Below are 15999 nucleotides of genomic sequence, written 5' to 3'. Positions count from 1 at the left end.
CCTCCTCTAACAATCTGGATGCCTAACCATAGCCATGAACCATTCACACCTGGAGCAGACCCCAGCATGTTTATAAACCTCTTACAAGCTATTACCACCAAGCCCAGCAGGATAGCTATTCTGGTCACTGCCCCTCTGCTGTAAAAGCTACATATTAGGGACAATACAAGAGCTATTTCTGGATAAGAAAATAAACCGAGGGACCATAGAGGTATTAAGATCTCAAAAAATCTTAGGGACCAGAAATGTATGCAAGCCTTCACCCCAATAGACATTATGAATTCAAAAAGCATGGCTATTAACTGCTTTATACTGACACAGAGTAATGGCAACCAAAATGCACTCAAAACAGGGTCTCTCCATTCTCTCTCCCGAGCCCCATGCATTGGGCACCAAATTTTGTCCTGGTTTAGGGCAAATTTGGGAGAAAAACTCCAAAGGGGGATCCCTGAACCGGGGTCTGGGGGTTTCTGGGGGAGGGGGCACAGCAGGGGATCCCCCCCGGTGTTTGGGGGTCTCCCATGGTGCCCCCTTCCCAAAAAGCTCCGAGGGCCCCCTGAAGTGGCTCCTGTTCCACTGGCCAGTGCCCCCTGATCCAGGATGGCCCCAGTGAGTCTGGGAGGATTTTTGGGGGATTTTAGGAGGGATTTTGGGGGTTTGGTGGGGGTTTTTGGGGAGAATTACTGGGTTTGGGGGGGGGGGTGTTACATGATTTGGGGGGGGTTTTGTGGATTTGTGGGGTTTTGGATTTTGGGGGATTTTATTGTAGTTGTGGAGGGTTTCTTGGGGGGGATTTATTGAAATTTTCGAGAGTGTATTTAAATTTTGGGTGGGTTCCACTGGTATTTTGTGGGATTTGCGTGTGTTCAGAGGGTTTTTTGGGGATTTTGGAGGTTTTTTGTGGAATTTTCGGGGGGCTTTACAGTTATCCCCGGATGTGGGGAAGGGCTGAGAGGCACCAAAATTTCCTTAAAATCCCCAAAAGTCCATATAAAACCCACGATATCCCAATTAACTCTCACAAAGTCCTGTTAGAACACCCTAGAATCCCAATAAATGCCCACAAAATCCATTGACATTTCAACAAATCCCCAAAATCCTAGTTAAACCCTACAAATCCCTGCAAAAATGTCCGCAAAACCATAAAAAGTCCCACAAAATCCACCCCGAGACCCAAAGAAATCTTGGCAACACCCAAAAAACCCCACAAAAACCTCCCAAAATCCTAACAAAAAACTCAAAAAAAGTCCTTAAAAAAACTGAACCCCCAAAGAATCCCACTAAATGCCTCCACAATTCCAATAAACCCCCCCAAATCCCCCAGTAATCCAAATAAATCCCCTCAAAATTCCAGAGAATCTCACAAAACCCTCACAAAATCCTAGTAAAAACCCCAAAAGTACAAAAAAACTTAAAAGATTTCAATAAATCTCGAAACACCCCCCCCCACAAGGCCGATGGAGTCCCCAAAATCCAAACCCACCAAAATCCACAAACCCCCCAAACTCAGTAATTCTCTCCAAAAACCCCAGTAATTGCCCTAAACTCCCAACAAACTCCCCCAGCCCACTGGTGTGAACCAGCTGTGCTCCACATGGTTCCAGTCACTCCCAGTATCTCCCTCACTTTTGTTCCAGTCACTTTTGTTCCAGTCACTCCCAGTATCTCCCAGTGTTCTCCAGTTCCCTCCAGCATGTTCCCAGTCACTCCCAGGATCCCCAATATGTTCCCATTTGCTCCCAAGCACTCCCAGTCACCCTCAGTTTAGTGGCACTCACTGCCAGGATGATCCCAGTCACCTCCAGTATGATCCCAGTTCATCCCAGGATAAGCCCAGCAGTTTCCAATCGCCCCCAGTATGCACCCAGTCACTCTCAGTCATTCCCAGTTATTCCCAGTTGCTCCTAGCATGATCCCAGTTCCTCACAGCTGCTCCCAGTCACCCTCAGCACCATCCCAGTTACTTCCAGTACATCCCATTTGCCCCAACATGGTCTCATTTGCTCCTGACAGGCTCCTGCTCACTCCCAGTGTGATCCCAGTGTGATCCCAGTCTCCATCAGTGTGATCACAGTTTGCCCTGTCAGTATGATCCCAGTATTATATCAGTACAAACTCAGCACAGCCCCAGTCACTCCCAGTCTGATCCCCGTATGATGTCAGTACAAACCCAGCACAGTCCCAGTCCCTCCCAGTACCATCCCAGTCCAGCCCAGTCCCTGGCAGCGCAGCCACTGCCGGGATCGCCCAGCCCTGGGTGCGTTCCCCCGTCCCGCAGGTGCCGAGAGGAGCCCCAAGGGCTGGCAGTGCCCAGGCAGGGTCCCCAGCAAGGCCCAGTTTGGATGTGCAGCCCCCAGTTTGCCCAGTTTGCCTCTCCTTTGGCCCGGGCCGGGTTCCCCCCGCCCGCAGCGGCTGGGAGCAGCCGAGAGCCCCGCGCTGCCCATCCCGACCTGTCCCGGCTCCATCCCCGCTCCAGCCGCGGGGTGCGAGGGCTGCGGGAACGGGGCACTGAGGGTGTCGGGGCTGCTGGGGGAGGAGGAGGAGGGAGGGAAGGGGAGGGATAGAGGGGGAGAAGGAGGAGGGGCTAGGGAGGAGGAGGAGGGGGAGAAGGGACGGAGTAGGAGGGATGAAGGCGTAGAGAGAGCCGCGATAGAAGGAAGAGACCGAGGCGGGGTTAGCAAGGAAGAGGAGGAGAACTTAAGACAGCTGAGAAGAAGGAGGGAGGATGGAAGGGGAGGAGTGGGAGGAAGACGAGGGACAAAGGCCAAAGGCGGATCCAGGCTGAGCAGCCGGAACCACGCGGTCGAGCCCTGCCTGAATTCGCAGCCCCCACCTGTGGGATCATCGCCCCCCCCATGGCGCAGGTGAGCGGGGAGGGGGAGCTCGGCCCAGATATCCCAGGGGGTGCCTGGGTTGGGTTTTTCCGGGGGATGTTTGTAGAATGGAGAAGTGCAAGGCTGAGCGGAAAAGGCCCCTCGGGGGGACATCGGGGGGTGGCGGTGGCGGCTGGCGGCAGAGGCAGCCTGGAGGAGCAGAGCCCTGTGTCCCCCAGGAGCCCAAAGTGGGGAGCCCAGAGAGGGGGGAGCGCCGCCATTGGTGGGAGCCTCAAGAGGCTGGAGAGGAGCAGGGGGGACTCCTTGGAGCCCCTTCAGCCCAGAGCAGAGAGTGAGGGGAGAAGGGACCCCGGGAGCCCAAAGAGCCCCGGCATCCCGAAATGGGGAGAGCGGAGAGGGGGGAGCTTTTGGGATTGCTGGGACTGCCAGCAGCCTGGGCAGGGTGGGCACCGAGGAGAAGGGGGACCCCCAATCCAAGCGTGACCCCCAGCAGCTGGTACCGGGGGGAACCCCGAACACCAGATGGGAGGGACCAGGACCAGGAACTCCTGGGAGGCTTTTTCAGGGCTGAATCGTGGTGTTTGGGAGGTTTTTCTGGAGCCCAGATGGCCGGGGACTTGTAGAGACAGACTCGGGCAGTGGGACCTTCAAACTCAGCGTTTGTGGGGGAAGATGAAACAGGAAAGCCTTGTAAATCTGATTGTCTGGCAAAAGATTTTGAGAATATAGAAAGTAGAAGCAAGATTGAAATGAAAGCAAGCTTTGAGATTCCTTAGTTACTGAACAGCTGGAAAACAATGGAAAGTAATCCCCTTGTGATGAAAGAATTCCCTTTGCCTGCAGACAGGTCCAAGGGCCAGAACAGACCCTGCTAGCTCAGCAGAAAGGGGCAAAAGAGGAGTTTTTAGGGTTTAAAATGTAACACAGGATGGTGATGTAATGATTCCTATAGGCTGTATGTAAATGCTATAGGATTTGTATCTTGCACTGGATTGGAGAGTGAGAAATAGAATATTCAACACAGGAGAAAATTTATTGTATTGTAACAGGAACCTTACTCTCTTCTGCTCTTGCCCTCTTCCTCTCTCACCCTCTCATCCTCTCTCCCACTCCCTTCTCTCAGACCTGCTCTGAGCTGTGGCTGGCAGCTCCCAGCAGGGCCCCTGTGCCCAGGCCCTTTGCAATGAACCCCAAGTTCCCCGACCTGGCTGCAGAGATCTCTGGTCTCCGTCCCTCCCGACCGTCCTACCCCCGACGCTCCTACAAACATCTCATCCCTTGTTTTCCCCACACCAGGATTTCCCATTGCCAGTGCTTGGGAGGCTGCGAGAAAGAGGAAGATGTCCCAGGACACTGAGGCAGGTGAGGAGGAAGTCAGTGCCCTTTCCCCCTCTGTGCTGCTCCATCTCCCAGCCCAGCACGGCCCCGGCTGCAGGACAGCCCTGGGGGGATCTCCTTCCCCTTGCCTGTGGCACGAAGGCAAATCCCATCCTGTCCTTGTCCTTCCTCCCCCAGAGCGGGAGCTGAGCATGGAGAGCAGGGAGGACAAATCCCCGGGGCAGAACCTGGTGGCAGAGGCCGTTTTGAGCGGCTCCACTGCGCAGGAACCCAACGGGGAGGAAAAGCCCCGGAGATGCCGCACAAGGAGGGGCTGCAAACGCAGATCACGGGGATCTGAGGGGGAAAGAGCCAGCCTGGGCCGGGAAGGCGGCCGGAGATGGAGCCAGAGCTCGGACCTGGTGCTCCATGAGCAGGTCTGTGATGGGGAGAAGCCCCACACGTGTGGGGAGTGTGGGAAGAGCTTCAGGTGGAACTCCAACCTCATCAGTCACCAGAGGACCCACACTGGGGAACGGCCCTACGAGTGTGATCAGTGCAGGAGGAGGTTTCAGACCAGCTCCAATCTCCTCGTGCACCAGCGCACGCACACAGAGGAGAGGCCCTTCCGCTGCCCTGACTGTGGGCAGGGCTTCAGGCAGAACTCCCATCTTGTATTGCACCGACAGATCCACACTGGGGAGAGGCCCCACAAGTGTGGGGAATGTGGGAAGAGCTTCAGCCAGAGCTCCGCCCTCATCAGTCACCAGAGGACCCACACTGGGGAACGGCCCTACGAGTGTGGGGAGTGTGGGAAGAGCTTCAGCCTGAGCTCCAATCTGATCAGTCACCAGAGGACCCACACTGGGGAGAGGCCCTTCGAGTGTCAGGAGTGTGGGAAGAGCTTCAGGTGGAACTCCAACCTCATCAGTCACCAGAGGACCCACACTGGGGAACGGCCCTACGAGTGCGGGGAGTGTGGGAGTGTGGGAGAGCTTTAGCCACCATTCCACCCTGACCTGCCACCGGCGCATCCACACTGTGGAGAGGCCCTACGAGTGTGATAAATGCAGGAAGAGGTTTAAGAGCAGCTCCCATCTCCTCCAGCACTATTGGACTCACACAGAGGAGAGGCCCTTCCAATGCCCTGACTGTGGGAAGGGATTCAGGCAGAACTCCACCCTCATCACCCACTGGCGCAACCACACTGGGGAGAGGCCCTACGTGTGTCCCCAGTGTGGGAAGAGCTTCTCCATCAGCTCTAACCTGACCCGACACCAACGGAGGCACCGGTAAGGGAAGCCCTGCGAGTGCCCCGAGTGTGGGAAGAGCTTCGTGTGCTGCTCCAGCTCCATCCCCCACTGCAGGAACCACTTTGGGCACAGCCCTGGTGCCCCGCATTCCCTGTGATCCATGTTGGGAACACACCTGGCTGCTTCTCCTTTTGGTTTGGCCTTAATTTTTTTATCTTCTCCCTCTCTCTACACCCCAAATTCCAAGAGAGATAGATCTGTCACCTCAAAACCACTCAAACCCCAGTGAAAACAGCTCAGTATTCACTGAAAGGGGGTCAGTCACACATCAAAGGGGCTTTTTACCACCTCAAAAAAACTCTACCTTGTGATAAACTCACTCGATTCCACAGCCAGCAGAGTGAGATGGGACTGGGGAGAGCCTGGGAAAAGTGGGAGCCGAATTTGGATCGCTGGGATGTGGATTATGTGGGGCTGGGTGTGTGGGATGTATTTGATAGCAAATAAAACCATCACACTTACTGATTTCTTTCCCATTCATGTTCAGTACTTTGCAGTTCTGTTTGCAGAGTGCCGCCTCCCAGAGTGTCCCCTCAGAGCTGCAGCCCTTGCCCTGAGCCCGCCCCTTTCCCCTCACGGTTCCGCCTTTCCTCGCCCCCTTTCCCCTCACGGTTCCGCCCTTTCCTCGCCCCCTTTCCCCTCACGGTTCCGCCCTTTCCTCGCCCCCTTTCCCCTCACAGTTCCGCCCTTTCCTCGCACCCTTTCCCCTCAGGATTCGGCCTTTGGGAATGGGGGAGGAAGAGGAGGGAGGGAGGAAGAGGCCAAGCGGCCGCAGCAGAAGAGGAGAGGGAGAATCTCGTGGCCCTGGCACTCCCTAAATGGCCGCAACCCCGGGAGCATCGCCCCCATCCCGCAGGTGCCCGGGGAGGGGGAGCTCGGCCCAAATATCCCGGGGGTGCCGGGTTTGGGGTTTTTGTTTGGGATGTTTGCAGCTGGCAGGGCTCCAAAGCCGAGCCGCAGATGGACATTGGGGGGACATCGGGGCGTCCCTGGGAGGTGTTTTTGGGGGTCCCAGAGCTGGCAGTGGCTGCTCCCAGTGTGAGCCCTCGGGTACCTCCCATCTGCTCTCAGTTTCTTCAGCACTCCCAGTATGAGCCCAGTAAGTCCCAGTATGTGCCCAGTAACTCCCAGTCCTTCCCTATGATGATGGAATTTGCTCCCAGCAGGGCCCCATTTGCTCGCAATTCCTCCCAGTTTCATCCAGCGTGTTCCCAGTTCTCCCAGTTAATCCCTAGCATAGTCGTTTGCACTCCCAGTATGATCCCAGTCCTCCAGCAGCAGCCCAGTCACTTCCACTTGCCCCCAGCCTTTTCCCAGTTCCCCCACCACATTCCCAGTCACTCCCAGTCTGGTCCCAGTCACCACCCGTGTGGTCTGAGACCCTCCCAGTATATCCCAGTTCTCCTCAGCATTCTCGCAGTCATTGCCAGGCACTCCCAGTTCTCTCAGTACGGTTCACTTGCCCACAATTGTCTCCCAGCTGATCCCAGTTCCTTTACTTATATCCAGACTTAGTACCAGTATGGGTCTGCGAGCTCCCAGTAACCCTCAGTGGGGGTCCAATCACAACCTCTCTAATCCCAGTATGATTGCAGCCACTCCCAGTATGATTCCAGTATCATCCCAGTGTCCATCAGCGCGATCACAGTCTGCCCTGGCATGGCATTATGACCACAGCATGAATGTCTAAATAGAAACCCAGCACAGTCCCAGTCACTCCGAGTATGATCCCAGTATGATGTCAGTACAAACCCAGCACAGTCCCAGTCCCTCCCAGTATGATCCCAGTATGATGTCAGTACAAACCCAGCACAGTCCCAGTCCCTCCCAGTACCATCCCAGTCCAGCCCAGTCCCTGGCAGCGCTGCCACTGCTGGGATCCCCCAGCCCTGGGTGCGTTCCCCCCTCCCGCAGGTGCCGAGAGGAGCCCCAAGGGCTGGCAGTGCCCAGGCAGGGTCCCCAGCAAGGCCCGGTTTGGATGTGCAGCCCCCAGTTTGCCCAGTTTGCCTCTCCTTTGGCCCGGGCCGGGTTCCCCCCGCCCGCAGCGGCTGGGAGCAGCCGAGAGCCCCGCGCTGCCCATCCCGACCTGTCCCGGCTCCATCCCCGCTCCAGCCGCGGGGTGCGAGGGCTGCGGGAACGGGGCACTGAGGGTGTCGGGGCTGCTGGGGGAGGAGGAGGAGGGAGGGAAGGGCAGGGGAGGGATGGAGGGGGAGGAAAAGGAGGGGTTAGGGAGGAGGAGGAGGGGGAGAAGGGACGGAGGAGGAGGGATGAAGGCGGAGAGAGAGCAGCGATAGAAGGAGGAGAACGAGGCTGGGTTAGGCAAGAGAGGAGGAGAATTAAAGGAGGATGAGGAGAGAAGGAGTGGGGATGAGACAGGGGAGGAGATGGGATGGAAGAGAGGACGAGGAAGAGAGGGACAAAGGCGGATCCAGGCTGAGCAGCCGGAACCACGCGGTCGAGCCCTGCCTGAATTCGCAGCCCCCACCTGTGGGATCATCGCCCCCCCCATGGCGCAGGTGAGCGGGGAGGGGGAGCTCGGCCCAGATATCCCAGGGGGTGCCTGGGTTGGGTTTTTCCGGGGGATGTTTGTAGAATGGAGAAGTGCAAGGCTGAGCGGAAAAGGCCCCTCGGGGGGACATCGGGGGGTGGCGGCTGGCGGCAGAGGCAGCCTGGAGGAGCAGAGCCCTGTGTCCCCCAGGAGCCCAAAGTGGGGAGCCCAGAGAGGGGGGAGCGCCCCCCTTGGCGGGAGCCTCAAGAGCCTGGAGAGGAGCAGGGGGGACTCCTTGGAGCCCCTTCAGCCCAGAGCAGAGAGTGAGGGGAGAAGGGACCCCGGGAGCCCAAAGAGCCCCGGGATCCTGAAATGGGGAGAGCGGAGAGGGGGGAGCTTTTGGGATTGCTGGGACTGCCAGCAGCCTGGGCAGGGTGGGCACCCCCAATCCAAGCGTGACCCCAGCAGCTGGTACCGGGGGGAACCCCGAACACCAGATGGGAGGGACCAGGACCAGGAACTCCTGGGAGGCTTTGTCAGGGCTGAATCGTGGTGTTTGGGAGGTTTTTCTGGAGCCCAGATGGCCGGGGACTTGTAGAGACAGACTCGGGCAGTGGGACCTTCAAACTCAATATGTGTTGGGGAAGATGAAACAGGAAAGCCTTATAAATCTGATTGTCTGGCAAAAGATTTTGAGAATATAGAAAGTAGAAGCAAGATTGAAATGAAAGCAAGCTTTGAGATTCCTTAGTTACTGAACAACTGGAAAACAATGGAAAGTAATCCCCTTGTGATGAAAGAATTCCCTTTGCCTGCAGACGGCCCTGGTGCAGGACAGCCCTGGGGGGATCTCCTTCCCCTTGCCTGTGGCACGAAGGCAAATCCCATCCTGTCCTTGTCCTTCCTCCCCCAGAGCGGGAGCTGAGCATGGAGAGCAGGGAGGACAAATCCCCAGGGCAGAACCTGGTGGCAGAGGCCGTTTTGAATGGCTCCACAGTGCAGGAACCCAACGGGGAGGAAAAGCCCCGGAGATGCCGCACAAGGAGGGGCTGCAAACGCCAGATCATGGGGATCTGAGGGGGAAAGAGCCAGCCTGGGCCGGGAAGGCGGCCGGAGATGGAGCCAGAGCTCGGACCTGGTGCTCCATGAGCAGGTCTGTGATGGGGAGAAGCCCCACACATGTGGGGAGTGTGGGAAGAGCTTCAGGTGGAAGTCCTACCTGATCAGGCACCAGAGGACCCACACTGGGGAACGGCCCTATGAGTGTGGGGAGTGTGGGAAGAGCTTCAGTCAGAGCTCCAATCTGATCCTGCGCCAGAGGACCCACACTGGGGAACGGCCCTACGAGTGTGGGGAGTGTGGGAAGAGCTTCAGTCAGAGCTCCAATCTGATCCTGCACCAGAGGACCCACACTGGGGAACGGCCCTACGAGTGTGATCAATGCAGGAAGAGGTTTCACACCAGCTCCAGTCTCCTCCTGCACCAGCGCATGCACACAGAGGAGAGGCCCTTCCACTGCCCCGACTGCAGGCAGGGCTTCAGGCGCAACACCCATCTTGTCAGGCACCAACGCATCCACACTGGGGAGAGGCCCCACGAGTGCGGGGAATGTGGGAAGAGCTTCACCCGGAGCTCCCACCTAATCAGCCACCAGAGGACCCACACTGGGGAACGGCCCTACGAGTGTGGGGAGTGTGGGAAGAGCTTCAGCCGGCATTCCACCCTGATCATCCACCAAAAGATCCACTCTGGGGAGAGGCCCTATGAGTGTTCCAAGTGTGGGAAGAGGTTTCGGATCAAATTCCATCTCCTCCATCACTTTCTGAGTCACACAGAGGAGAGGCCCTTCCAGTGCCCTGACTGCGGGAAGGGATTCAAGCACAACTCCACCCTCGTCACCCACAGGCGCATCCACACTGGGGAGAGGCCCTACAAGTGTCCCCAGTGTGGGAAGAGCTTCCTCAGGAGCTCTGACTTGACCCAACACCAACAGAGGCTCCGGTAAGGGAAGCCCTGCGAGTGCCCCGAGTGCGGGAAGAGCTTCGTGCGCTGCTCCAGCTCCATCCCCCACATTGGGCAGAGCCCTGGTCACCCACATTCCGTGTGATCCCTGCTGGGAACACACCTGGCTGCTTGTCCATTAGTTTGGCCTCAGTTTTTTTTCTCCATCTGTCTGTATTCCAAAAGCCAAGAGGGATCGATCTGTCATTTCAAAACCACTCAAATCCCACTGAAAATAACTGAATTTTAACCCAAAATGGCTCAATTCTACTTCAAATTGCTTGTTCCCTCCTCAAAAAACTCGTCCCAGGCCAAACTCACTCCATTCCACAGCCACCAGGCTGAGATGGAGTTGGGAGGAGATTGGGAGAAGTGGGATACCAGTTTGGAGTATTGGGATGGGGATTGTGTGGGGCTGGCTGGGTGGGATGTATTTGATAGCAAATAAAACTTTCAGAGTTACTGATTTCTGTCCTGTTCATTTTCAGTCAGTTCTGTTTTCAGAGTGCTGCCTGCTCAGATGATTCAATTCCTATAAAGATCCAATTTTTAAATCATCTAACGCAAACAACCTAAAAACCAATATCCAAATAAAACCACCCACACACAATTCAATTTTTTAGAATAATTTTAATTTTTTCAGAGTACCTAAGGATGTTATTAAAGTTTAATGTTTTGGTTAAAATGTATGAGAAATTATAGTGGTGTTTGGTTTTGTGTTTAGTATATTTGTAATATGAATTGTTTTACTAAGATGTGTTAGATTGCATGGGTTTTTTAGATATTTTTTAACTGAAGTATATTATCCATCGAGTTAAAACTTTCAAAAGTTATTTCTTGGCATATAATTTGTTTATATAAATTTATTGGTAATGTTATAGTAATAGTTATTGCTGTTTTGGGCTGAATCATTATTGGAGTATTGTAAAAAAGATTTGAAATTACTGTATTTAATTTTCATTATAATTATTTTGTTTTAATATTATTTCTTTATTTATAATTTCATTCTGATTTTTTGAGATGATAGGAAGGAAATTTAAGGGCAGGAACATTTTTTCCTGGCTTGGAACTGGAATTCCAGACTCTGGGAGTGTGTGCAGGATCACACAGACTGGGATTAAATATGGACTGGGATCAACATGGACTAGGATTCTGTGGACAGGGACTGCACAGAGCGGGACCATATGGATCAGGACCACCCAGACTGGGATCAAATATGGGCTGGGATCACCTGGACGGGGATCACATGGACTGGGATCCTGTGGATCAGAACCCTCAGACCGGGATAGCCTGGAGTGGGATCAAATATGGACTGGGACCATATGGGCTGGGATTCTATGGACTGGGATCCTACAGACTGGGATTCCAGGGAGTGGGACCATATGGATCAGGACCACACAGACTGGAATCAACTTGTATGGGATCAAATATGGGCTAGGACCATTTTTTAAACTAACTTTGTTATATAGTTTTTATTTCTGCTGTTAATTAAGCTTAGTGAAATAGCTGCTCGTGTTAAAAAATGCTTGCTGGGATGGGATAACATCCAGTGGACACCGGATGAGGACAGCTGTACAGATCTGCCAACTATCAGCACTCCCCGTCTGAAGGCAGAGTGGACCAAGGCCCAAAAACTGGAGGTGATAAAGAGAAGGAGCCAAAACCACAGCCAAGAAACACACATGCTCTGAAAAGGCAGACCCAAGGAGGGGCCAGGTAGAACAGTTCCTGGAATATGTAAAGTAGGTTATGGATATGCATGAGGGTCTATGAATATGCAACAGGCTGGCTTAAGGGAAAAGGTATTTCAGGGGGATCCCTGAAGGTAACAGGGTGCTCCTGGCTGAGTGCCAAGATGCACCTGGCCATAATAACCTTTGCTCCATAGTCCTGGTGTCCCATTGTCCTTTATTAAACTTTTTACATTTTCACAGGAGGGTGAACGTGTTTCTCTGCACTGAGAACGTCCTTGTTGACCTGGCCACAGGTGAGGCAAAGCTCATCGACTTCAGGTGCAGCATGATCCTGCAGGACACGTTCTACACCCAGATGTCAGGTGAGCCCAAAGCCGGGGCCCAGCCCGGCAGCAGAGGTTCCCCCCTTTGCTGGAAAGGGGGGAAGAGGGAGGAAGGGAGGGAGGGAGAGAGATCCTTCTTCAGCCAGCTGCAGCCAAGTTGCTTTATGGCAAGGCAGGGGCTGGCTGGGAGTGAGGGAAGGAGGGAGGGAGGGAGCAGGATATGCCTGATGAGCTGCGCCCGTGTCCCATAGGAACGCCGGAGTACAGCCCACCGGAGTGGATCCTCTTTGGCTGCTACCATGGCCAGCCAGCCACCATCTGGTCCCTGGGCATCCTGCTCTATGAGCTGGTCTGTGGGCACCTTCCTTTCCACACCAAGGAGGACATCGTCTGGGGCCAGCTCTGCTTCCTGCCCACCTGTCTCAAGGTGGGGATTCGTCTTCAAGGCATGAGGGGAAGAACGGGCTTGGGAGGGGCAGCTGGCACAGAAGTGTCCTGCTCTTGCAGCTGGTGAGGAGGTGGATCTGCTGGGCTCAGGTGGAGGAGGTGGCACCCGTGCCTCTGTGCTGGTGTCCTCTGCAAGAGAGGATCGATGGGAAGCTTTTGGCTGCATCTCTGAGCACTCCTGGTGTGGCCTGAGCACTGTGGAATGTGGAAGAGCATGGACAGGAGCCTTGTCCCGCTGAGCGGCGGTTTCTTGTTTCTCTCCGCAGAGTGCCAGCACCTCATCAGGTGGTGTTTATGCATGGACCCCACAGACAGGCCATCCCTGGAGGACCTTTTTGAGCATTCTTGGCTGCAGGAGCCCTGCCTGGCCCAGGAGACAGCAGAGATGCATCCTGTACACAGCATAATCCAGGAGCCCAGCAAGCACCAGCAGCACGTGTCCCGTGGCGCTGGAAGAAAAGCCCAGAGCGTTTCCCTGTAGCCACGGAGGAGAGAGAGCAGCCAAGGAAATGCTTCTGCTGGTCCCCAGCAAGCTGTAGAGGGAGCAGCTCTGAGCTCCCCATCCTATTGGAGAAGTGGTGGCAGTGCAGTGAAGGTGCCACGGACTGGGACAGGGGAAACATCCCCCTGCAGCTCAATGGCATCGTGATGTCGCTGCAAGCTGAAGGCACAGCTGGCGTGTTCTTCTGGAGCCCAACGTGGAGCTGGGAACACCATCCTGGAGCTGGCCGCTGGCGGGGCAGAGCCGATGGGCTTTGGCTGCGGCCCCTGCCTGGAGGACACGCTCTGTGCCCCGATGAAATCAAGATGAGTCCCCAGCCAGCGCAGGGGTGGGGGGATGCTGGTGCTTCCAGGCAGGGCAGGGCTCGGCCTGGCTCCGTGCCAGAGGTTCCCCACTTGGCAGCACTGGAGAATATTAATTTTTCTGCCGGCTCCCGAGCTGCTTTTGGAGGGACAGGGGACGGATGTTGTACAAGGGGAGCCGGCTGCTGGCCTTGCTGACAGCTTCTGCCAGCCAGCCTGGCACGGGCTGAGGCGGGGGCAGCCAGCCTGACAAAAGCATCCATCCATGTGGATGGTGGGTAGCAGAGCGGGGGGACAGGTTCCGGAGCCGTGCCCCAGCTGGTCTGCTCTGCAGGCCCTTGAGGAAGGGGCGCGTTTACGGGTGGGAAAGGTGGGGATTTTCCCCACAAGTGGCCAGGTTTAATTCTCCCATGGAGTGGTCAGACCCTCCTCAGGCCTGTGAAACAGTGACGGGCTTTGTGCTTTTTCTTGTTTCCAGGTCTTGTTTTGAATTGACTTCCATTCAATTTTTCTCTGTTTTTCCCAGGAGGATTTCACCTGGTGCCCGGACTGGACGGGGAGGCTCCTGCAGTGTCTGTGGAGCACATCCAGTGCCAGCACTATCCCAGGGGCCACGATCTGCAGGGACAGCCCCTTCCAGGAGGAGGAGACATGGTGCAGGATCGGCTCCTCTCCTGGCAGCAGCTCTCCAGAGGTGTGCACCTGGCTCCACAGCTCGGCTGGCAGAAGGGCTCTGGGCAGGCGGCAGCGGGCACACGGGCATCCTGCTCTTGCAGCTGCTGAGGAGTTACTGTGCTGTGATTAAGCAGAGGAGGTGGAACGTGGCCTGCCATGCTGCCCTTCTCTAAAAACAGAGAATGGCTCGGGAGGTTTGGGCTCTGAGCTCAGCCAGCAGCCTGGCCTGGGCACAGGCCATGGTGAGACAGGGGGACAGGAGCCTGCTGCCACTGACCGTGGCTCTCTGGTTTCTCTCCGCAGGCTGCCAGCACCTCATGCCATGGGAACAGCACCGCTCGGCCTGCCAGGCTGGGAGGGCTAGTGGGGCTGCAAGTGTTCATTTGCTGTCAAAGATAGATTGGCTTGGGTTTTTTTTTTGTCATCATCATGATCAGAGCATTTCTTTCATCCTTTTCCAAGCTTTTGGCCTCCTGTGATAAATGGATGTGATTTGTGCTAACAAAATTGTAATTATATCAATATTTTTGGAATATAATTGGAAAGGTATATGTGATTCATGGTATGAAGCAGATGGGTTTCTTTGTAGATTAAATATTTAGGAAACAGGATACAGGAGATTGGAATGGCCTTGATGAACAAAAGTTAGGAAGACTCCCAAGTCAGAATTGGCATCAAGACGAAGTTAGGACAACTCCCAGGACAGGATCGGCCATGACATGAATAACGTTGGGACAATTCCAGACAGGGAGTCTAAAGTAGTGTTCTTATCTATAAAATAAAAAGGCTTTATTGGAACACAGTGCTTACTTACATAACACAGGATTGGGGCACATGCACAGCCTGTCAGGTTATTCAGAGGACAGTGAGGGAAGACTGTGGACCTTCCTCCAAGGAGAGCCCCAGTGAGCCAGAAGCCCCCTTAGCCACAGCGGGACCATGCACTGTGAGTGTGGTGATGTTGATTTCAAGAATCAGAAACAGGAGGAGATTTACAGGAAAATATTGATGAATGTGTATTAGCACACAGAATATAAGTTGTGTTTGGATCCTTTTGCCTTTTGCCTTTTGCACGTGAGGCAGGGTGGGAAGCCCTCCCCATACCCCAGTCAATCGGTTTTGCTTGTGCTTTATCCGAACCACTGCCAAATTTCCTTTTGTAATTAGTAGATTCTATTTGATTGTATTATTTTATCTCAGTTAAAACTGCTACTAAATTTTAACTTTGTGGTTTTATAAATTAGACGTATGGGACCTCATATATAACATCAAGAATATGACTTAATAGTTTACAAAACCAAAATGAATATTATTCAGCTGAATTAACAAGGAATAGAAAAGCATTTGAGACTTAATCACAAAGGATAAAGTAACAGAAATTATTATTATTAATCACTTGATTAAATGAATATGTTTTACCCTAATGAGTCAATAGCTCAGTCTCCTCTGGCTTTTGATCTCCTCCCCAGAAGAGGAGCAGTTCTTTCATCTCCTCTTCACGAGGGGCACAGTCCTTAGGGTTTGGTCTCAGCTTGGCAGGGGGTGTAGTTTTTTGGATGATGATGACTGTCAAAAAGCCCCCTTAAATCCCCCCCAAAACCCCCAAATCCCCTAAACCCCCCACCAAACCTCCCCCCAACCCCCTCAGGATGAATTTTTCATTCATTTCAGGTAATTTTGGGTGGATTTTGGGGATTTTGGTACCTTGTGGATGATGAAGTGGGCATAGGATTCAAATCAACTCAAAATGCCCCCCTAAAATCCCTCCAAATCTCCCCCAAACCCCCTCAGGATGGATTTGGAGGTAATTTTGGGTTAATTTCGGGTATTTTTGGGTCGATTCTGGGTGGATTTGGGGTGGTTTTGGTACCTCCTGGACACAAAATTTGGCGTAGGATTCAAACCCAGCCAAAATCTGCCCAAATGCCCTCAAAACCCCCCTCAAATTTCCCCTAGAGCCCCTCAGGATGGGTTCTGAGGTAATTTTGGGTGGATTTGGGGTAATTTTGGTTCCTTTTGTAAAGCAGCGAGGGCCCCGTTCGTGAAGCAGCGAGGGCCCCGTGTGCAGGGCTTGGAGTGGGGCTGAGCAGCAGGGCAGGAAGG

At 54.2% G+C, this 15999-nt stretch overlaps 1 protein-coding gene across 1 annotated transcript in view; it reads left to right on the top strand.

Annotated features, from left to right (window-relative positions):
• Positions 1-3747: 3747 nt before the first annotated feature.
• LOC115484925 (zinc finger protein 208-like) overlaps positions 3748-15999 on the top strand; it is a 513901-nt gene continuing 501649 nt past the window's right edge. Inside the window, 5 exon segments of the mRNA XM_050984212.1 lie at positions 3748-4092; positions 4094-4196; positions 4350-5140; positions 5142-5488; positions 9075-9953. Of these exon segments, the coding sequence (XP_050840169.1) occupies positions 4018-4092; positions 4094-4196; positions 4350-5140; positions 5142-5488; positions 9075-9953 (2195 nt within the window). The 5' untranslated portion in view covers positions 3748-4017.

This window comes from Serinus canaria, chromosome 25 (assembly GCF_022539315.1).
Source record: "Serinus canaria isolate serCan28SL12 chromosome 25, serCan2020, whole genome shotgun sequence".
Taxonomy (NCBI): Eukaryota; Metazoa; Chordata; class Aves; order Passeriformes; family Fringillidae; genus Serinus; species Serinus canaria.
The sequence above is the reverse complement of the archived record's forward strand: the minus strand, read 5'-3'. Positions and strand labels throughout refer to the sequence as shown.